General features: G+C 37.6%; 1 protein-coding gene across 1 annotated transcript in view; it reads left to right on the top strand.

The window, feature by feature from the left end:
* The window catches only part of GABRB3 (gamma-aminobutyric acid type A receptor subunit beta3), a 195,072-nt gene that overhangs the window by 54,822 nt on the left and 117,091 nt on the right, over positions 1–23,159 (top strand). Inside the window, exon 2 of the mRNA XM_054381725.1 lies at positions 18,477–18,524. Coding sequence (XP_054237700.1) covers positions 18,477–18,524 — 48 coding nt within the window. The remainder of the gene's footprint in view (positions 1–18,476; positions 18,525–23,159) is intronic.

The raw sequence follows: 23,159 nt of genomic DNA, 5'->3' as shown, positions 1-23,159 counted from the left end.
ATCACTGTCCATTTAAAGACATAGGCTGGATCCATCTTTCTCCTCTAACCCACCTTGTTGTCTGACTTCTTGAAGTTCCCTTCTCCCTGATAGATCTTATCTCACCTACAGGTTAACTTAGCTGGTACACAGTTAGAGAATTTAACTTCCACCTGTGTGGCTAAGTGCAACTGTTGAGAGTTCTGACCTGGTTGAGAAGTAGCACAAAGCCAGGGCTGATGGTGAAGTTCAGGCCTGGCACTGCCCTTACAAGGAAATGTTATCGACAGGCAGGTTTTTGATAGTTAGTTCATATCAGTCCAGCTTGCCGGTGAAATAAGCCATTTTTGCTCTGTTCTACAAAAAGAGAGAATTTTCTTTACACCAGTGGACAGAAATGCAAAGCAGAGCATGGACTCAGACCTGCTCACAGATATTTTTCCTGTGGAAGAAATGAGTTTTTATTCACACTCTTGCCGATTTCAGATGTGAAATCTTCACCCTTTCATGTAGAAAGTCCACCAACATCTGCCATTGAGATACAAACCATGAAAGGCAAGCTAGTTCATGGTCTCAGATTTGGGGGACAGAAGGGGCTATCTGGCAGCAGTCCCTCCTGCACCACACAGTCAACAGATTTTCATAAAAGCATAAACTCTGAATTTCTGGTTTGCTTCCTCTTGCTTTGTGACAATACAGGCTCTTTTTTTTTTTTCTCAGTATGCATGTACTCTGTAGCAGGTAATCTCCCCCCTGAGTGTTATATCCCATGAACAAGTGCCTGTTACTATATCACCTTGAATCTGCCCCAGTTTCTTCGCTTGTTGGCACGGTGTTTTTAGCAGTGTCTACCTTTAGCCCATAGCTAGGGCTAAACTTTAGCAGTAGTTCTATCACCCAGTGACACACCCCCCCCCCCCTCCCCCAACCCCACCCCAGCAGAGAAAGAGAATCAAGAAAAGGAGAGAAGGCCCACAGGGTGAAATAAAATGGATTTCATAAAATAGCCGAATATAAGGCCAATGTCAATACAAGGTACATATAGTTATACCCAGCCCAACAAAAGTGCAGCTGTCCTAACATCCAGGAAAGCAGACCTCAAGGGCAGGAAAGGGGCGAAGAGGGAACAGAGGAGCCAAAGCAGAAAGCCCACGCTCTAGGAAGAGGCTCTCCACGCCAAACTTCCTCCTTTGTACTGAGTGTGATGCTCACGGTATGAGATACACCTGTAGCCAACTCAAGCCAGTTGTCCTGGTTGAATCAGAACTGCTAATGTCCTTCAGCCCATGACTGGCCTGTGATTCTGTCCCAGCAAAACCAGGACACAGCCATATGATTATGGACTAGTGAGACTGGCATTGCAAGTAGGAGATCTGAAAGAAGGGTGTCACCACAGGCCTCATAAATTTGATGTCCTGCACCAAATTAACAAACTGATTTAATGTGCCTGTATGGACATAGTGGACACAGGTGTGAAGTTTACATTTTGCCTACCTCTGAGCTGGACCAATTGCAGGTTCCCTGCTTTGCAACCATAGAAGTTGTGCTAATAGTATGGGAATGACAGTCCAAATACGTATAATTAAGCTTCTTAGCAGGCCTAGTGAGAAGCAAGTGTATTCAAAAGCCAGAGTTAGCAAACAGAAGCACATTTTGTCTTCTCAGTCTGTGTGCTTACTCGGCGGTGGCAGTCATGGTATCCTGACATTCCCAGGCGATTGCCTGTGAGTCTTCCAGTTCTCCAGAATGTAACTGTTAAATATGGAATGTATAAACCATACTGCTGCACAGAAATAACAATGTAAAGGATGAATAAGCTTTCTCTAAACATGCAAGAAACTTTTAACTATGTGTTCAAGTAGATTATGTCAAACGCTGTTGATACATATTTACATCTGAAGTGTTGCAGTTTTCTGTTATGTGTAAATCTAGGGGGGCTTTGTTGCACACAAGTGAGCATCAATTCAGAAAACCTCTGAATTGGAACTTTATGATCCTATCATATATAAAATACCTTTAGTTAATTTGTTCAAGATGGCTAAATTTACTGGTTAGCGTTTTAGCTAGCCAGAGGAGCAATTACATCTGTATTTGGAAAATACTGGCTCATTGGGGTAACATTGTATACAGTCTTTAAGGCCTCGGAACTCCTTGTCTGGTGATTTGGGTGCATCTTTTCTTTGTGTATGCATGACAGTGCACAGTGCTCTCCTTGCATGGGCAGGACACACCTTTAACGATAGAGCTGAAAAAAAAAAAACACACGCACAAAACAAAATGAAACCAAATGTACTCTGTATTCTGAAGCTTCTAAGTAAGAAAGCACTTTATGGAGAACAACCACAACGATTCTGTGTCATACATATGATTCACAAAGATTAATCAGGCTCAAACTAGAGCATACAAGTCTTACATCAATATTCAAGGGATTATACATGTTCTACTGTATATGTAAGTCCTTCATAACAGGAAAGGCAGAATAAATCTTAGAAGGAACAACAGTGAAATTCACTGAACCAAGATGGAAGGATTAATGTTGAAAAATTCTTCGTTAAGTACATATTCAGATATTCTTAATGGATGGGTGGTGAGGGTACTCATGGAGAATATAGGACTGTAAAAACCTAACATACTTAGTGATGTTAAGAACAGAATATTTGAAGTTCAGAAATCGGTTAAATACAGACAAGAGGTACCAAACCCTATTTGATAGTACATCTCTGAATTGTATTATACATACATATGTGTATATATCTCTCTCATGTTTAGGTTATAAGCTATAAATACTTCTGCATGTTTACCTGTCAATTGGGTTTTGCTTATGTAAATGCTAAATAAGATTGGATTGTCATGTTTTAAGCTGTTGTGATGAAGTCAGGTCTTTTTTGGCTGCATCGTTTCCATGCATTTTTCTGTGTTGTTTACATGTGCAGTGGGCATACTGACAGAGCTTTTTAATTCTGTTTCTGCTCAACACAAGTAACTGTCAAAAGATACCAACAAATATTAGATTCCTCTTTTGTAGAATGTTACAAATGCTTTCAAGTCACCCTGTAATGATTCATTCTAATAATTAGCTACTGCTCTGAAAAAGATACATTAATAAATACCATTTGGAAAGCTGTAGACACAACTTACATTTATTTTAGTATTCGGAATATACTGATTTTCAGACTGAATTTATTGGCAAGGTTTAGGTGTGAATAAATGTTCTTAGCAATTCCAAATCCCAATAAATATGATTTCTGTGCTATAATTAATGCAATTAAAAAAAAAAAAAAGTTGTTCAGTCTGGAATTAACATTTACATAAATTGGAGAGAGCTGCTAACAAGCAAATAAACAAAAACCACCTGAAAACACCTTGTTTTGGAAGAGATATTGATGGAGATTTCACAGCAATCTATAGATAATACTAAAGAATGTTAAGTATTAGTGATTGAACTATAGCAAGCATTATAGTACACCACACCCATGCAGGCAATGCCAGTGTTACAATTTTGTGTGAAAATTTTTTGTCAGTCCCAGTGCTGTAGAATTCAGAAAAAATAATGACATATATTAAGTATATCAGTCAATAAAGCCAGTTCTGTATGTAGTATAAACTGGCTGAGTGAAGGTCAGTGGAACTACATCCATACATTAGATGAGATTGTGCTCAAGTGTGACCCAGTAATCATGATTCAGTCAGCAAGAGTTTGTTTGAATCTGAAGAATGAGATTTGGCACAAATATTAAGTAGGGATTTTTCTTTCCTTTTGGTAAATAATTTATTCAATGAAAAATGCAGGTGGCTTGCTCACAAAACAGCTGCGGAGTGGGCTAAAATGTGCCAATCTGTATTAGTCTGTGGAAAGAAAAAAAAGTAGAGTAAAACACTAGACATACTGAGCATTCTGGGTTTAGTATTTGTTAAAAAGTCAATAGGATGGAAGAAGAGGATAGAGTTGCAGAAAGACTTAAGAACATCATAAACCCCTTCTCCTAGACTGTGAAAAATCCAGATTAACTCTTTGCTGTGGGCAGCCATCTTCTTTTTGGAGATAAGAAACTTTGTATGGATTTTTCTTGATCATTCCTCATAAATGATTTCATATTTACAGAAGTGATTGAGTGTTCAGTGGGTCAGGTATCAGCAGAGATCAATATCTGTGTGTCAGCCCTTGCTGAGGAAGGCTTTGCATGGATGAAAGAAAAGCACCTTACCTCCAAGCTGTGTATTTAGGATGTAGTAGATTCAAGTTCAGTCCTGGGTGCAGTGTTTTCCCTGACTACTTGTGCTGCAGTGTTTGACAGTGTATGAACTGGAGAGAGAGAGCGGCACACTCTGTCCAGATCCCCAGACTGCACACTTCACTGTGTCTGGTTCTTCTTTAAGGTCTATGACAGCTCCATTGGCTGCACATTTTGGAGGAACAGTGCTACTTGCATAAGTAAAATAAGATGGATTTATCACTATGCCTTTCACCTTCAGACACTGAAAACTGTTGGATTAGTTTAAAATTTGGGGCAGTGTACTTCAATGTCTCACAGACTGATGGCCAATTGTGTACAGAGTACTTCACCTGCTTGTCTAAACATATCACTTGTGGATACAGAGAGTTAACACCCATGTTAATTTCAGCAGCCAAAGAGTGGGAATGGTCAGGGAATATAGCATCTCAAGTGCACAGAAGAGGATTAAAAGGATAGCTTCAAAGAGAAAAAAAGTGACTTAAATAAAATATGACCACTGGAATGGTTGCAGTTGATCTACTTGTGTTTTCCCAGATTAGTAAAAAGAACAAAACAAGAACCATCAAATATTAATCATTTGTGTGGAGATGCACTTTTTCTGGAGAGTACTGGGACAGAATCCTGGGTATATTCAAGACAGCAGGAGGAAATGAGTTTGTGGTGAATAAACTAAGAGAGGAGACCATAAGCCTTATCCACTTTAACCATGTTTCATCACGAAGTGCCATTTTGTTGAAATCACGTTATCGTGCTTTTATCACAGCTTTTGGAGTTCTAGCATCCACACCACAGAGAAGCAAATTACTGTGGAACCACCCAGTAGCTAAGGCTTTCACTCAGGTGTGGGTGAAGCAGGTTCAAGACTCTTGTAAAAAACTGACTCAAATATTAATCATTTAATGTGATTATAAAGCAAATATCTGTCTATTAACTGTCTCATTTTATGGATGACCAACTTGAGATGCCCAAGGCTTATAGAGCACTTGCAGTTGTAGACAAAGTCAATGCAAGCTGTGGTTTCTCAGCACCTCTGACTGCAAGGCAGTGCAGTCTCCAGTAATGTGCACAGGGTTGTAAGCCATGAATTTTAATCCTTGCTCTGCCACTAATTCACTGTGTAGCTCCAGGCAAGTCCCTATCTCTTCAGCTGTAAAATGGGAATAATAACAGTTTCCTATCTTTCGGCAGCAATAAATTCATCTGTGTTCTTGAGGCATGCAAATACTACAGTGATGAAGTGGCCCAGAAAAGACCGTGAAAAAAATGAATAATTCTGTATTTACTGCAGGCTTTGGGTGTGCAGTAAATAAGACACTGCTAACTGGCTGGTGAAGATTACTTTTCTAAGTAGCTGCTGATTCAGTAGGTCCTGTGTAATCAGTACCTACTTATCCTGTGCAACGAATGATAAAGGATTCTTTGGGGCAAAAAAGGGAAGTAAAGACACATTTCAAGAAGTCTCAATACTAATACTGATTTACAGGAAAGTACCCTTAGAATTTCATCATCCATTTAGGTTCTAGTGTTCTCCAGCTTTAAAGTAACCATCACAATGTTTTTCTAAGGCAGTTGTTTTCTGTGTAAGCAAGTTAGGTCTTTAACTTGGGCCATGAGAACTCAAAAAATAACATTCTGAATGTGCAAGTGTATCTATTCTTCATGTGCAATTATTCCTGTCTGAAATTAGGAGAACCAAATCTGCACTTTTTCTTTTTTTTTTTTTTGTGTGTGTGTGTGTGTGTACCTGTTTTTATCACACCATTGTATTCCCACTCTTATATTGCATTTTTCTGGATTCTCAGATTAGTTGTGGGGTAGGTGGCCTGTTCAATTTGTTACAGTGTCTCTGTCTTTGTATACAAATAAAATGCCCTCAGAGAGTTCCTCTTCTAACAAACAGATTTTGGTTATTGAAGATAGCAAGGAAAACAACTAAGACCACTGTACATAGTGGTATGCTAACACTTTAATTTAAAATTGATTAGAGTAGTTTCAGTGTGTTTATCTTGCAATTTAACTTATTAGGAGCCATCACACCAGTTAAAATCACGTGAAATCCACCAAAAAAAAAAAAAAAAGCTGTGAAATACTCCTTTATAGTTGCATTGTTCAGAGAATCTCTATTGTCATTCTCTATTTTGTATTTGTGTATACAATGTGCCAGTGCAGCAGTCCACTGATAGTGCTCATTTTGACATTGTTGTAATCATGCTTACTTTTCTGTACCTAAAGATGTCTAAGCTCTGCCAAGACAGAGCATGCACTATCTATCTGCCAAGATAGAGTATGCACAGCTTTGTTGGTCTAATCTCCACCCAATTTGGTGATGCTACATTTAAAACTGGGACATATCTAATTAGAATCATTATATTTGAAGCAATTGTGACATAAAAGGGAATCTTCCACTGCATAATACCTACAGCTTTTTGGTGTGTCTAATAAATGAGCACATTTATTGTAGTCTAACTATGCATTTTTTAGGCATTTACTTGATATTTTTACTTGTGATCTTTGAGGTCTATTTGAGATAAGAAGATACTGCATAAACCAAAGCAATATATGATCTCAAATAATATTGTAAAAATATATCTTAAAAGCACTTTTCCTTAATAGTCAACATGGTTGAATCATAAAATCAATCATAGAATGGTAGGGGTTAGAAAGGATCTCTGGAGATCACAGAGTCAAACTTCCCTGCCAAAGCAGGATCACCCAGGACAGGTGATACAAGAATGTGGGTTTTGAAAGTCTCTAGTGAAGGAGTCTCCACAACATCTCTGGCCAGCCTGTTCCAGTGCTCTGTCACCCTCGCGGCAAAGATGTTTCTTCCTCATGTTGAGGTGGAACTTCCTGTGTTCCGATTTGTGTCCATTGCCTGCTGTCCTATCACAGGGCACCACTGAAAAGAAAACAGCCCCTTCTTGACACCCACCATTCAGATGTAACTGTAACAGATGTAATTGTAAGCATTAATAAAATTCCCTCTCAGTCTTCTCTTCCACAAAACCTTCATAAGCAAATATTTTAGAGGAAATTATGTCCATAAATGTCCCTTTATATGTCCTGATCTTATGAACTGCACACATGATTCACTCTGGGTATGTGAATTCATTGCAGCTGAACCCATATGCAAAAGTGTTGCAGTGTCCTTCAGGTTTTTATTTTTCACTTTACAACTGATGTTATGAGCTATGAGCAGGATACAAGCAATAGGCACAGAATTTTCATCAGATATGGCTGTTACCTTTAGTCACTTATGAATTAAACATCTGCTGTCTCACATCAAAAACATTTTTAAAATAGTTTACATATGAAAAGGATGACTCTAAAAGCGATTTCAGTTAATACCTCTTTAGCTTGTTGTCAACATGGAAGCCTTGCTGCTCAGTAAACGTTTGCCTGAAGCACGTTGCCCTTTGCATTGTCGTTTGACAGCATGTGATGGCCTAAATTTCATTTACTGCCTAATAATAAGTGCCTCCTATTGGCTAGGTCTGTACGTTCAGAGGCACCTAGATATTAGAAAACATAGCAAAATAAGTACAATGTGAGTTATCTGAATGTGAGTTTTCATGTAGTCTCCTCCATGAAAGAGAGGCCAGTTGAAAATGTCCCTTATCTTTTACCGCTGATGAACTCACTGGAAAAAGTCTCCTACCATGATCTCCTGTGAAAACCATGGTCACTGAAATAATGCTTGTATTGAGAGACAGGAGATGAACATAAGTGTAGTAAGCAGAATTTCAGCAGGCACCATGCTAAGTACAAAGAATTCAGTGCTAGAATATATTGAAATGATTTTAACTTAACTGTGCTTGGAATTAAACATAAAACTCTTGTCTTCCTGGAATAGCACCCTGATGCTTGTAATCAAAACCAATTTGAAACACTGATGTCTGTTTCTTGGTGTAAGAAAAAGAGATTAAGGGGAAGGAGAGATCACCGTCATCTTTCATATTACAGACTGTACTTTGAAAAGGTCACAGTGAGAGCAGGGGAAACCTGAACAGAAGAAGAACATACCATCTATCACCGCTCCAGGACCAGCTGTAATGTAAAGCTGTGCATCAGGACTGAAAGCACAGTTATAATAAGGATGAGACCTAAACTCAACAAAATCTGTGGTAGCAAGCACCAACAATGCAGTTGTGGCTTATTAACTCAGCTGTGACTGCACAAAGATTCATGCCATTTACCATGGAAAGGAGCTCGTGCTCTAAGCTTTGCTGTGTAAATGTTTTTGTTGAGACCCACTGAGAAAATTTGGAAGGCTGGACTCAGGTGACAGCGTGGAAACCTGAGCAATGCTCCATGATATATTAAGGGCCTGAATCATTCAGAATATCTCCTTTTTTTTTTTTTTTAATAATAACAGATCTGTGTAAATAATGAATGCCTTCCCTGTCATTCTCTCTATTGCATGTGGATGCTGTATGGAATTGGTAACTTTACTAATGTGGGTAATTTCCTTCCAGTCTTTTTTATTATTTTCCTTGCAATCTTTCCTTGTATCTATTTCCCCAGTGGCTAAAAGATTAACGATTAACCTCCCATTAGGGAGGAACAAGAAGATGACTTCAGCATTACTTATTTATTTTTGCTTTCCTTAGCTGGAAATTGAATTATCTATTCTCTGTTTAAGACCCTTCTAATGAAAATGCCAGTTACCATGAACTAAATGTTCTTTAATAGTAGCAGTACGTAGCTACCTAGTAGAGTAGAATAGGAGAAGAGCTAAGCAAACTCAGATGTAAAACTGTACACTCCTGCACATGGAAGTAGATAATCACCTTACAAGAACAAATGACTTAATTCTCAGTGCACTCTGCACTGTGGTCAAGTCTTTCTCAGTCAGCCAGCCCTTGACACAAGGAGGGTGGCTACAACATGAGGTGTGTGAGCACATGGGGTCACATGTGCATATGCTCCTGCACTCCTCCAAGGTAATCATGCATTTTACTGAGGGCTTTGTCTGCATTGCACTCCCATTCCTGGTCTATCAACCATCCTCCAATGTGGGAAAATAAAAACTCACCATCTTCCACCTTGGCCAAATGCCCTGGAGAGGGCATGTCGTATGCCTGAGAAGGTGCAGCATCTGAGACATCTGGTGTGCCTGATGGAACCCTAAAGCTCCCAGTGGGCTGTGCAGCTTGCCATAACCTCCAGAGTAGGCATGTTTGTGTGAGGCACAATCTGGCCCACAGTTTCACGTTATGCCTTTAATTTAGCAGGGGAAAAAATAAAAGTTGTTATTCAGAATGATGTTTTCTTGTTTTCTTTTTCTAAGGACTATTGCTTTTTAATTATTGCTATAAATAGATTGTATGCATAAGTATCAATGAAAACAGATTGGAAAGAATTATGACTTAAAAAATTATTTATGTTACAACTGGTAGATTAATCTTTCCAGGAGGAAAACTGGAAAAGACGCCAGAATATATCACACTGAAGTGTAGAAGCTGTCACTCTATGGGTTCCCCTTTCAGTCTTGCATCAATTACACTGGATTCATATCAATTTCATTCAGTACTGAAGTGATTGTATTAACAAGGGTATAAAGATTGGAGAAATATGTGTTTTGTTCAATTTGCTACTGGTTTAAAGAATGAGGTTTAAAATTTCTGAAAGTTATTAGATTACATGCATTGAATTAAAAGAATGAAAATTTGTAAAGCATAATACAACGTTGATTTCTAAAGCAAAAATGTAATTGGTTCTAAAGGCCATCAAACTACAGCTTATTTTCATTACAGAAATTAATTTCATTATCTCTGCTAATAGATTCAGTCAGGATTTGAAACCACTGCTAAATGTACAGACACCTAGTGAAATACCAAATCTCTGTATGGGTACAACCACATCCGAATGGGCACGTTGGATCATACTGAAACATCCCATTCAGTGATTCCCCAAGGAAGCTTAATGAAAGAGATTAAGAAGAGGGCAACTGCTTGCAGAGCTACTGAAAGAAAGGGCAGCTCTTTGTCCTTAGCAGCAATAAAAGGCTGGTAAACCTGTGAGAGGGTCCAGCCTCACATTTTCTCCTGCTGCAGTCCCAGTCTGCTCTGGGTCTCTGTCAGAGTACCCCCTCTGCCTGAGGTCCCTACATCAAAATTTCAAGGGGCTTGGAAAGGTGAAAGGAAAAAAAATAAAATTAAAAGCTAAGCAGGTACCTTGGGAGAAATGAGAAGCTTCCTAGTGGTAGAGGAGTTAGCATCTTGTTTGTTCAGGGGCCAAAATTGCATTCTCTGGCACCCAGTGTTCAGTGGGAAGTCAGTCCTTCATAACCCAGTTCCAGTAATCTGCAGTTTAGAGATAAAAGTTAATCTATGTTTAATAACATAGACTAAATCTATAAATAGGAGTTATGCATGCAGAAATGAAGGATATTAGGACACCTGAAATACTGTAAAATGGATATCTAATTGATTTATTTTGTCTGAAACACCATTGGATGCAGAGCTGCTTTCAGTAGGGGAAAATGCTATTCATGTTTCCTAGAAGTTACAACGAAATATTGAGTATTAGGAGGCTGACATTCCTTCTTTGTCTGCCAGGGAAACCTTATAACCAGGACTCACAGCATGACATTGATGAATTATTTAATTCCATAGTGTTTGCCCCATATTCCTCAAGTGGGATTTTTAAATGGAGATGAATAACTGCTCTCTTCTCTGAGCTTTCATATCCCCTGGTTTTACACTGTCTAACATATGTATACATGACATTTGAGAACTTCGAAAGAAAAACACCGAATATAGTCAAAAAATATATATCAGAGCCTTTTAGCCAGTTTGCATGCATAGTACAGTTTATAAAAAGATGCTGAACAAAGCCAGGGAATTTGGAGATTCTAGTGGATGAATAAACACTAAATGCATATGAATAAGTAAAAATATGTGACTTGGCCTTTTTTTGTTGTGCTTTACTGAAGATAGAAAAGTATTTCAGGCTTATCCAAAACTGTTTATACAATTCTTCATGAGCTGAGGTGTTGAAATGTGTGTATTGGATTTCAGCAGTCATTTTTCAGACTTAAGAACTTTGCAGTATTTAAAAATAAAGATGGAGGAAAATTTGAAATATCACTCGAATAAAATTATCGAACCACTTTTTTCTTAAAAAAAAAAGCCAATGTTTTCTTGTTTTTTGGGTTTTTTTGGCAATCTAAAGAGATGAGCTGAGAGTACCCCAGTGTCACTGGATGTTAATTTAGCATTATAAAGAAAAATAACAAAAGTTTTAGCTGCTAAAGCTCCACCAAACCCTGTGAAGAGCATTAAATTAGAAGCACTACTGCAACAGATAGTGGGATGTCCTGAGTATATTCAGGACAGTTTAAATGTACATACTCACATCTAAAAACCCTGTAAAATAAAAATGGTGTTAGTTCTTCTGATTCATTTTTAAAGCAAAGAACATTTTCATGTTTTCCAATTCACAGAACATTTCCAAGTCTTTGTAGACTGCCATGACTATTTAACTACACATTAGGGTTCTCTCACCTTCACACTTGATGTGAAGCAGGGAAAATGCAGAGATGCCTATGCTCTGTTATCAGCTTGTTTCTCTTTTAAATCAAAACTTCTGATGTTTAAAGTACTGTGGATTAAAGAAAGTACAGCTTGAGGCTATGATACAATGCTCTTAAAGGTCCCAAAGGCAATATTCTTAACATCTACAACCAACTCTGAAACATAACCTAGGAATGTAAATACTAGAGCTGGGCTCTTAAATTCAGGTTTCCTGGCACACTGCAGGTTGACAGTCTTTGAATTTTCAAAGACTTCCTGCCTATGAACCACCAAAATAGCTAAGGATCACTTAGAATAATTATTTTGATCTGTACTTACAAAGCAGTATCAACCTATGAGAAAGTATTACCATGTACGTGTGCCAGGCAATTATTTAATCTGATCATACATGTTTTCTTCATCTTAAAAATGTTCTCCCATGCACAATTTGGAAACTAGTTTTGTCTCTACAGGTGTGTGTCAGAGCGATTGTTAACCCTGTTTTATGTACTGATGTGTGACAATATATATGCTCATGAGGATTAGAATGGATCAAGGAATCATTCTTCCTCATGATATTTTTTGAACAGCTGAAGTAGTTGAGTATTTAATGGATTGCTGGGTCACAGTAAATCAAACATTTTTTTCTGATTGCATTGGACATAAACATTCCCATACTGAATCAAGCTGAAGTTGCATCTAGCTTGCTGTCCTGCCTCCAACAATGGGCAGTAGCACATACTTTGGGAGGAGCATAAGAAATAGGGCAGATAAAAAGCAATTATTCCTCAGGTACAGCCTTTCAGTTTCAAGCAGTCTGCAGTTTATGGACTTCCTCAGCCAGAGGGTGCATTCACAACATTGATTTTAATAGCCATTGATGGAGCTCCTTTTCATGCATTTGTCTAATGGATTTTTGAGCCCATTTATAACTTTGACCTCCACAGCTTCCTCTGGCAATGAGCTCCACAATTTAATTATGCATTGTGTGAAAAGAACTTCATATTGCTTGCTTTAAACCAATTGCCTGATCATCCAAGTGCTCCTTTGTTTTTCATAGTATGAGTAATAACAAATACTCATTTATGCAGTCTGTGACTTCATACACATCTATCATATCTCTCCTCCCTCAACTGCTTTCCAGACTTAAAGACTCTCAGTCTAAGTCTCTTTCTTCCTACCACTGCCATTTCATACTTCTAATCATCCTTGGAGCTCTTTCCTATACCTTTATCTAGCTCTCAATCTCTTCAAGATGGAAGAGAAGTTTACAGGATGTGGACAGGCTGCAGATTTCTACAATACTTGACTAATCCTGTTTCTCTCTATTAATTGTTCTTCGCACTTGTTTACCTTTTTGATCTCTGCTGATCATGGAGCTAGGACCTTCATTGAACTATCTGCAGTGACTCTGAGGTCTTTACTGTAAGGATAATGTCAACTTTATGCACCACTGTCATGTGCATTTTGATAGCTTTTATGGCTATTGTTTTTTATATCTGGAAATAGAATACATAAAAAAGAAAAAAAATTTTTGGACAAATATAATGGTACAGAACCTATTGGATTTGAACTAGAACTAGAAACCTTCAAGAATATCAGTGATTTAAAATGTGAGTAACAGGAGCCTACATCTTGACATAGTCTCACTTCATCCTTCCTACCTTGCTCTTAAAAGCCAAAAAATAGGTTTTAGACTTGCTAATTTATGGCATGTTTCTGAGCAATGCTAAACTCCCCAGCTCTGGTTGATGTCAAAAGGAGTCATGACTGGCTAGCCCTCATAGAATTGGACCTGAAATGTATTGTTCTGGTAACTGTTTATACTATGTGACATTGTCACTTCCATACTATTTGTGGAGCCTGATGCTGGGAAAAATGAATTTCTAGAGAGGTTATAAAAGATCAGGGATGCTATAATGTCATCATAATTACATGTAACTTGGGCATCAGCATTACAGAAAAGCATATTGAATGCTTACTTAACATAACATTTGAATAAATCATGTTTAAATTCATGTTCACTGAAACATTTATTTCAGCTAGAGCAACACAGTTTAAGCTTCTCATACATAAACATTTTTGGTATTATTTATGAAAACTTGGCTTGCATCCACTTAATTTATACTTTAGAAAATAAGAGATATCTATATGAATCTTATATTTATAGCAGAAACTGCCATAATCTGCTGCTTACTGAAGTTTCATCAGATCTAAATGGCAATTCATTGACTGTGTCTATAATATCTTGGGAGTTTTAAACACAGTTTCATAGTTTTGTATTTCAGTCTGTACTGTCTTATGTTTCTTGATAGGCTTCTAGGTACTAAAAATAATTTGTTAGTGCCTATCACTCTGTGAGAATGATGACCTTGAAAACCTAAACCTGGTTACCATGGGTTGAACACCCTAGGAATAGGGAAAATGCATTTTATTGACAAATTGCTGCAGGTGTCTCACTGCTTCTGAAGTTTCTGGAGAGAGGATTTGTAAGGTGAGGTGGGCAGTCCTGAGGTAGAAGGGCAGAAGCATCTGTACCAGGGAGGAAGGTTTACATTGAGATTTTGCATTTAGTTGTTGCAACTGATAGTTATTGCTCTGAAGCCATGCAGTATGGGGCTAATATGGTCTCTGTTGTGTATACAGGGTCAATCAAAAAAAGTATTTTCTTCACTTCAAAATGGAAAAGGCTCAAACATAATGAGGTGTGCATTCTTCTGTGAAGGAGTTTAGCATCATATTTGTTTTCCTTCCTGTTTATAAATGGCTTGTGTGAGGTGTAAAGAATTCTTTCCAGAGTAGCAAAAGTACTTTTTCCTCAGTAGTGGCTTTCCACATTAGGATATTTTCAGAATGTGAAACTGAAATATCTCACTTTCTTATTGTTAGCATTATCTCCCAAGCTATAAATATTAGCTTTTGTATCTATATTGTTGTGGTGAATCCTTTTGTTAGGTACATAACATCAAGAGTTACACATACATCAATGTTACACATTCAGTGATTCACTAGCATCGCTTTGTGGTCTGGCCTTAATCCAGAAGGGCCTCTTACGTTTTGCTGTCCTCAGAACTATTTCCAAATGAATATGATATATTTAAATAAATGACAAAAACTGATGAGCATTGTTTAAAATTTAACTTGTATTTAAAGACTCCAGCAGTTTCAGGAATATAGTACTAACTTAGCAGCTTTTCAGTTTCATTGCTGTCCACTTACCATTAGCAGAGATATTTTTCATGGAGCTCCAGCCTAAAGACATATAAAACATCTTGGAAGCTTTTGGAGGGCAATATGCTCAATGTACTGGAACAAATCTAGCCTTTCTTCCCATTAAACCACCCTGGATGAGATTTACCTTATACAATATTACATATCCAAAAGTTAGATGTCTAGGTAGGTGTGGGCTATGTTTGTAATTATTAGGTACTTCTGGAGGGTGATTCATTATTCATTATTATTCATTATTTTAGTATTTTTCATCTTTTTGAGGTTTCTTTCCATCTTTGCGCTTGCTTTCTCCCTATCACTGATTGTTAAAGTAGCCCATAGTAACTGGCTCAGACTTACACATTTAATCTGTGACATTCAAATGAGGAAGGAGGAATTGCAACTAGAGGCATTCTGAGATGTGGTATCATCCAGAAATTGTGCAGGCTTAAAATAAAATTAACAAAAAACCAAAACACAAAGTTATTATCTTGCAGTTCAGGAAAGTCTGAATGTGAACCCAGTATGGGTTGTTCATGGTGTATCTTCCTGTATTATATTGAGTGACCATTCAAGAAAGCTGGGGAGAAAAAAAAAAAGGGGGCAAGACGAGTTGCAAATTTTGTTTCTTTAATAATCTTAAATGCAAAACATTAGCTCTTTCTAGCAACAAAAACTCAACCAGCAGCAACACTGAAACCATATGCCCTCCATTTGATTTACCATCAATGACTGCCTGGCTGCACACAGAGCATCTCAGCCTAATAGTGGCTCTAGGCAAGTGCATGTATAATATTCAAAGCAGTTTTGTTCTTTTATTAAAGTTGTGATAAGGATGCAAAGCATTTTAATGGGAATAATCAATTACATAATGATGTTCATATACAACAAAGTGCTTCTAATATGAGTACTTTTAATGTGCTGCCTTTGTGATGAGGGAATTACTTTTGTAATACTTTCAGAAGCACGTCTTCTATTGGTGCCAGGCAGACAGCAGCAGTAGGAGACTTTTGTAAGATGTAACTCCATTTATTCATCATTCACAAGAAGGCATTTTTTTCAGTGCAGAAACCAAAAGATTTTATCACTCTACTGAGGAAGAGAATTCAACATCAAGATGTTTCTACAGTTTTGCAAGAGAAGAAAAACATGGAGTGCATTATCAATTTGAATGAAAGCTAATTCTGAAACTTCTACATTTAAAAGATTCACTTTGATTCTCCTGTGTTACATTTGGCTAATTGCTTTCCTGCTCTCCATTTGCTGCTATCATCTCTCTTCCAAAAAGGAAGCTAAGTTAATTCTATCCTGCCATTGGCATTTTTGCTGATGGATGTCAAAAGTTATAAACACAAGGTGGCCATACAGGATATTTTGCATTCCTTTGAAAATGCTAATAAATATATTAACAGAAACTGTTAGTATGTGCAAGTATCTTTTTATCTTATGAGTATATTTAGGTGAGGAGATTGAAAACACACACTGATTCAATTTATATTGTACACATTAATTTCGAAGTGGTGCCCTCTTCCACCCACAGCTAATTTGCTATAAATCCCATGCCAGTTGTCATGGTTACAGCGTGAACTGCATCTGTCTCTCAGGTGTCATTGGTCATGTTTGGGAGCACAGTCCTAAAGGAAGATAAAGCTGAGCACACTTCCTGACTCTATATCCAACATCTGCAAATGTAGAGTGCTTGCTCCAATACCTTCCAGTAAGTAGCAATGAACACTTCAGAAAATAGCTTAGACATCTTCTTGTCTCTGTATTGACCATGTGACTGTACCAATACAAGACATTGACTATAATCAAGGGATATATTTGGGTCAGTGCAGAGGCACCAGATGCCCCTTCTCTGATCTTCCTCTCCTCTTCTTTCCTTTGCTGAGCTCAAGAAAATACCCCAGGCCTATAGTGAGTCACTGTAGACTAGACAACTAAGAAGTGTGGGTACTAGACAGAACTGTACTTGAGAATATCTATCAAATCACAAAATAGCATGTTCAGATGTGGTTGCAAGCATGCAATACTATGATCTTCAAATCCAGAGCAATGTGGCTTACAAATCCTGATGCCTAGAACTATCAAAAGGACATAAGATATTGTGAAGTTTAGGGTAGAATTCATCTGATGATTAGATGTAGGTGTCTACACGAGAACTGTGTGCTCCCATTATGTCAACAGAGATCTGTTCAACTCAGTTAATGGAGCCTATGTATAGAAAGCTGGGGATCTTTCTCTTGGGTGTAATCTGACCTGAGAGGCTCAGTCCAGTTCCCGTGCTCTATGGAGTGTCTCAGGTAACTCAGGGTATCTTAAATGGACTAGATGATAGCATCTAACCTGAGCCCTATCCAGCCCTACCATTTCTAGTTTAGATGGATGGCTGTTTCAAGGGGATGAAAGACATGAGACAGGCCCCACATCTCCATACTCAGTGCACAAGGGAGTTGAGAATTCACAGTGCTCAGCTGTTGACATCCGTTAGGCAGTGCATATTTAATATAAAATGCATAGCCACTCCAGGAACAGGGACCAAACCCAGGATCTACCTTTCCCATGTAAGTGGAGCTTAATGCATTCAAACAGGACCATTTACCCCATGCTTTTAGTTCCTTCTCTTTAACTTCTCTAAGCAGACAGGTAAAGTAATGCACAGAGACATAAATCAGATTGTAAGATACAAATCAATACTTATTATAGAGTGCCCCTTACATTCTCTTACACCTTCTCAAAAACTACTTAGCTAAAACTTGTATTTTATTGCTGGTTCCAGCAAAGCCAACATATTTCAGACAACAAATCCTCTTGCTTTCCCTTAAATTAGTAGCATCTAAGGATTCAGCAGAATCCTTTTTTCCCATGTGCTGAAATAGTTCAATAAAAACCCACAAAAGTTCAGGAAAAAAGATCTCTTTTCCCTAGGTAAAAAAAATGAAAATGTATTCTGCAAAGTCACATGCACTTAAATTGAAAAAGGTTTAAAAAAAAAAAGCAGGTTTAAGCTTCACATTTTCGGTATGCCATTTTTATATGAACCTCAATGTTTAAGCACACGTAAAAGTATTCAAAACATCAGAGATAAAGTATTTAAAGTTGAATACATTGCATTAGACTTCAATGTATTTTTTTTAGTTTGGCTTATAAAAAAGCCAATGATACAACTGAATTGCATAACATTCATCTGGATCAATTAGAAAGATTTTCTGAAAAATTATTCACATAGCTCTACTGAAATAATATTGTTGCATTGTGTTTTTCACAAAAGCAGTGACTATTTTTTTCCTTTTTCATCTCTTGGCAACATAGTCATGGATCTATAAATAAAAACCCACTTAGACAATTTCCAAAAGATTATTACAATCTTGTCATGTCAGGGGTTGAGCAAGTCAATTTATAGATTATTTTCTTCCCCATTTCTAGTTTCTACAAGGATGGTTTGAATACCTTCAGGGCCCTAAACTACGTTTTGTTTTGACAGTGGACAGAGAGCATGCAAATAATATTCTCTCTTTCTCTTTTTTTTTTTCAGGAATGCAGTTGAAGAAAACAAAAAATTATATGCAATTTATGATACAAGGTGAGTAACAAAAGGTATTTAAAATTTTAATATGTGTAAATGGAATGCTCATCCTTTAAAATATTAAAAATTACTATTAACATTTCTTTAAAAATATTTTTGCTGAGCCACAAAGTGATGTTTAAATGAAGGCACAAATATTTCACATCATCTTACACAAAATTCCGTATCTACCTAATAATGATTGTTCATTATATATTGCGATTTCTCTTTGTATAAAGTGCATACAACAAAGAAATGTAGTTACACAACCAGCTTAATTTACACAGCATTCCACAAATGCAGTATGGCCCATGATCCTGATTTGTGTACTATGAGTTTATGGGGCTGCTTCTGATGCCAGGTTTTGCAGAATGAGAGGGAAGGGCTATCTGGCACAGCCTTGGAGAGAGAGGATGCATTTGAAAAGGCTAAGAGGCACTTCCACTAAGCAGGGTGCTGCATCTTGGCAGTGCATGGCTGTGGATACGGCCTCTATATGAACATATCTCCATACTCTCCACACTCCAAAGCATTTCCTTCTCCTTCACGGATTGTTTCCTGTTAAGGGCACTCTCTGGTGTAATTAAAAAACCTTTCAAAAAGGACATACATCAGACTTCCACCTTATTTTACCCATAGCTTTTTCTTTGTTACCCTGGCTTATCACTTCTAGAATTTTCCCAAATCTTAGCATATCAGAATTGGTGCCAAACCATTTTGTAGCACTTTTGTCTTATTGTTTATCCTGTTTGTGTGGGACTGTTGGTGTGTACAAATGGCTTTCTTTTCTCCCACCCCACAGGGTTTATTATTTGTCTTCCTATTTTTCTGCTGTTTAAATTAGAGGGGACTTTTGGATTAAAATGTCAAGAACCAACATCTCTTCATGTTTTAACTAGTCCTCATACAGAGGCATCAGTTAGGAGCCAAACTTGATCTTACTTTAAATATTCATAATACTAAATATAAGGAATTCAAACAACTTGTGCTTGTCTTCTTCACTCTGTATGATCTCCTGCACAATGAGGCCTGGGTCTTGAAATTCCACTTGGTGTAGTAAAAAATAGCATAAACAAGAATTATCACAATTTCTATTTAAAAAGTTATTGATAAATGCAAAAATGTGCATAAATGAGCTGTATCTTTCTATTTTTCTCTAACCTTAAAGAAAAATGGCAAAAGCTGCATATCATTTTGGTAATAATAAAGTGATTGTAACAAAGGGATTTACATGAAAATACTCAAGTAGAAAAGCTTAACAAAGAAGTCCTGTGTAAAATAGCTCTTCTTCAACTCCAGTTACAGTGAAAAAAAGTTGTAACTCACTTTTTTTCGTCTAGAGAGACCATGTTTTCATCAGGACAAACACTTAAAGAATAGTACTTCTAAAGCACCACAGGCTTCTCTAATGTATTTGTGTTATCATTAATCTTTATGATGAAAAAATGTGAGTTATAAAGAGCCTTGATTATTTCTTCCTCTGCCAAAGTGTCAATGGATTTTTATTTTGATGTGTCTGACTCATTACGTGCATAATCCAGAAGTCTTGCCGCATAAGGAATGGAATATTGCAGGAATACTTTTTAAAATTCATTGATATAATGCAAATTTTTATTCTGTTTTCATGAATATGAAGAAAAATAGCCACCTGAAAATTAAACATTTCAGAACAATCTGGTTCAATCCTTTTATCAAGGCAAATTTGTCCCTATTACTCATATTGATTAATACCTTATTTGCTATGTGGCCCACGGAAACATTCAGATCTCCCCTCCACCAGAACTGTTCACATAACAACATTAATATTTCTGTATAATTAAATGAAAAACAGCAAATTATGCAACCAAAGCAAATGGATTCATGCAATGCTGTTTGCAATCTGCCTGAGAGAAATGGGGACAATGACTATAAACTTATTGTCAATTATAAGCCTAGCATAAGCTGCTGCAAATATTACTTATGCTTTTTGATAAACATATGTACTAGATGATTATAATATTATTTTCCTCACATATATGTCCAATAACCACTGCTCATTTCCTGAACATAGGCAAAACACAGCATATGAAACTGTCAAAATGCAGAGCATTCCCTAAATCCTGGTGCAATGTTGTCTACTGCCCAACATTCTCCTGTCACTCTACAACTCTGCTTCTGCTGAGATGCTGTAGGATGGTAAATAAGAAAGCCAAGCTTTCTGATGGAAATATGGAGGTTCCGTTGAGTATTTAGAAAAAGTGTTTCTGAACTTTTGTTTCCATAAAGTAAAAAGGAAGTCAGGCTTAGGTTAAAAAAAAAAATAAGAAGAAAAAGGGAAAAAAAAGTTAAGAATTGTGTTGTGGACTTCTTCCCAGCCAGTTTTATTAATTACACCTTCTCAGCAGGTTAAAGCAGCAGGCTATTAAAATTGCTGCAAGGCAGAATAGGTAAGCAACAGCATGGCTCTCAGCCTGATAAGATTAATGTCCCGTGTTCCTCAGAAGACACTACTTCAGCTGTAGCAGCAATTCTTCCCACTTCCCCCCCCCCCCCCCCCCCCCCCATTTCTGTCTCTCTTCTGTATCTCTGAACCCTCTGAAGTTTGCTTCAGGATAAGACTGGATCTTTGTCAAAATCAGTTAAATGGCAGGCAAGACAGAGAAGAAAATGAAAAATAAAACGTTCTGATAAATGAGTCTGACCTCAGTGTGTAAGTTGGGTTATGCTCATTTTGTCAGGTAAACCCTCACTACCACTTTGCAGTGCAAGAGCTTAGTGATGTATTGCATGGTGTGATCAAATACTTCTTCCCTGATTTTCAAGCCAATCTTTCTCTTACAGTCTGTTGACAGATATTGGTAGTACTGCAAATGCATCAGTTGTAAGCAGACCTCTCCTCTTCTCTAGCCTTCCTGTCATTGCCTTCTCTTCTGTATCTCCATTAGTACTGACAATGATAAAGAAAACTGGAACTTGATCCAAAATCTTGAGTGGCTTCTCATTCCACTCCCACTGCCTTCAACAATTTCTGTCCTTTAACAAAGGCTCAGTGTGCTCTGTTCTTGCTCTTTCTGAAATGAGATGATGGATGCATCTACATAGCATTTTAGTGCAGATCAGAACTGTGCTTGTGATGTGAACCATTTGATCATTTCCACTTACTGTGCTTTGGTTCACATCTCAGAGAAGTCTCAGAGCACATGAATGTGATTCCTTTCATAAGAAACCGAGATAGAAAATGTACCCCAGCAGCACACTGAATGTGGTCTAACTGCTAATGAGCAGTTATGTCTATGGGACCAGATAAGGACTTTTCCAAAGGGGGAGAAATCCAAAATGCATATGGCATGGACACCAGATACTCAGCTACAGCAGTTTTGCTTTACAGACCAGCCTTCTGCCTGCTAACTTAGGCATAGCCAATTGATACTCCACTTACACCAAGGACTTCTTTCACATGTAGGTGTAACAGGTGTATTCTTCCACACTCTTCCAAGGAATTTGCTTATTCACACAAAATGCTTGCTTTTCCAGCTGACACTTACCCATTTTTTAACTGGCCTTTAACAAAACTGGCAATGCTAAGGGGGGTGTGGGGGGTGGGAAATAGTGCTCTGCTTACCTTGTTGAACAAAATTTGATTAGGAGCATAAATCTTTACTGTCCAGTGGCCCAGAGGCTGGAACATTTACCAAAGTAGTAGAAACAGTGAACGACAACATTCAAACTCTCAAATAATTTTACTAGGACTGAAAGACTGTACACTAGAAAATGAGTGAGAACAAGAATGAGTAATGATGAGTCACCTAAGGGGAGCAGAGAATCAGGATCCATTCCTTACACAACTGAGCATTGATTTATTATCCAGTGATTGATACATGAATTACTGATTATTTATGCAATAACAGTACTTCATAGATAAGAGCCAAATCACTAGGCCACAGAGTCATGCTAACTCTTTCTCTCTGTCTCTTACTTGCCTGAAAGTGGAATATTTCGAACAACAGAAATGAAAATATTACCCTGAGATCCTATAGTCTGGGCAGATCTCAGGACATAAATCCTCAGGGTTTTCTTGAATGGAGAAATTTGTAGGTTCTGACTGGCTGCTCTGCCTTAGTGCCTAGACTCCTTTCTGCCACTGTTTCCAGAAGAAAAGTCAGGGTGGTGAATTTTGGCACAAGACAAGGAATCTGTTTTCTGTGCCCATTTTTTTCCTATTGGCTACATTAAATACCAGAAATCTCCACTTCCATTATTTCCCTAAATATTCTTCATTGTGCAGGCCTTTGTTGAGTCTTACCTCCATAACACTGCAACAGAAGCTTTGTTCTAAGTCTTTCCTGTGGACAAAACCCAAAGTGCCACTCTCCCTGTAAATGCCACATCACTAAGACATCAAGATGATTTTCACCTAAATGAATTCAAAGTCCCAAGGAACAAATGATCCACAACATACTTCCTTGTCCCATTATCTTCAACCTGGCTTATCTTTAAACTACCCACAGGTAAGTGAAACTGTTGCTCTGAAAGATCAAGACAAGTGCTTAAAAGAAGCTATAAAAAATGACAGACTCTACAGCATTGTTGATTGATTCCTACCTCAGATGTGTTTCCAAAGTACCAGGATAGCATGCTAATTACCAGTGTTCTCTAAATTATTTAATTTCTGTT

The sequence above is a fragment of the Indicator indicator genome, chromosome 1 (genome assembly GCF_027791375.1).
Source record: "Indicator indicator isolate 239-I01 chromosome 1, UM_Iind_1.1, whole genome shotgun sequence".
NCBI classification, from domain to species: domain Eukaryota; kingdom Metazoa; phylum Chordata; class Aves; order Piciformes; family Indicatoridae; genus Indicator; species Indicator indicator.
The sequence above is the reverse complement of the archived record's forward strand: the minus strand, read 5'-3'. Positions and strand labels throughout refer to the sequence as shown.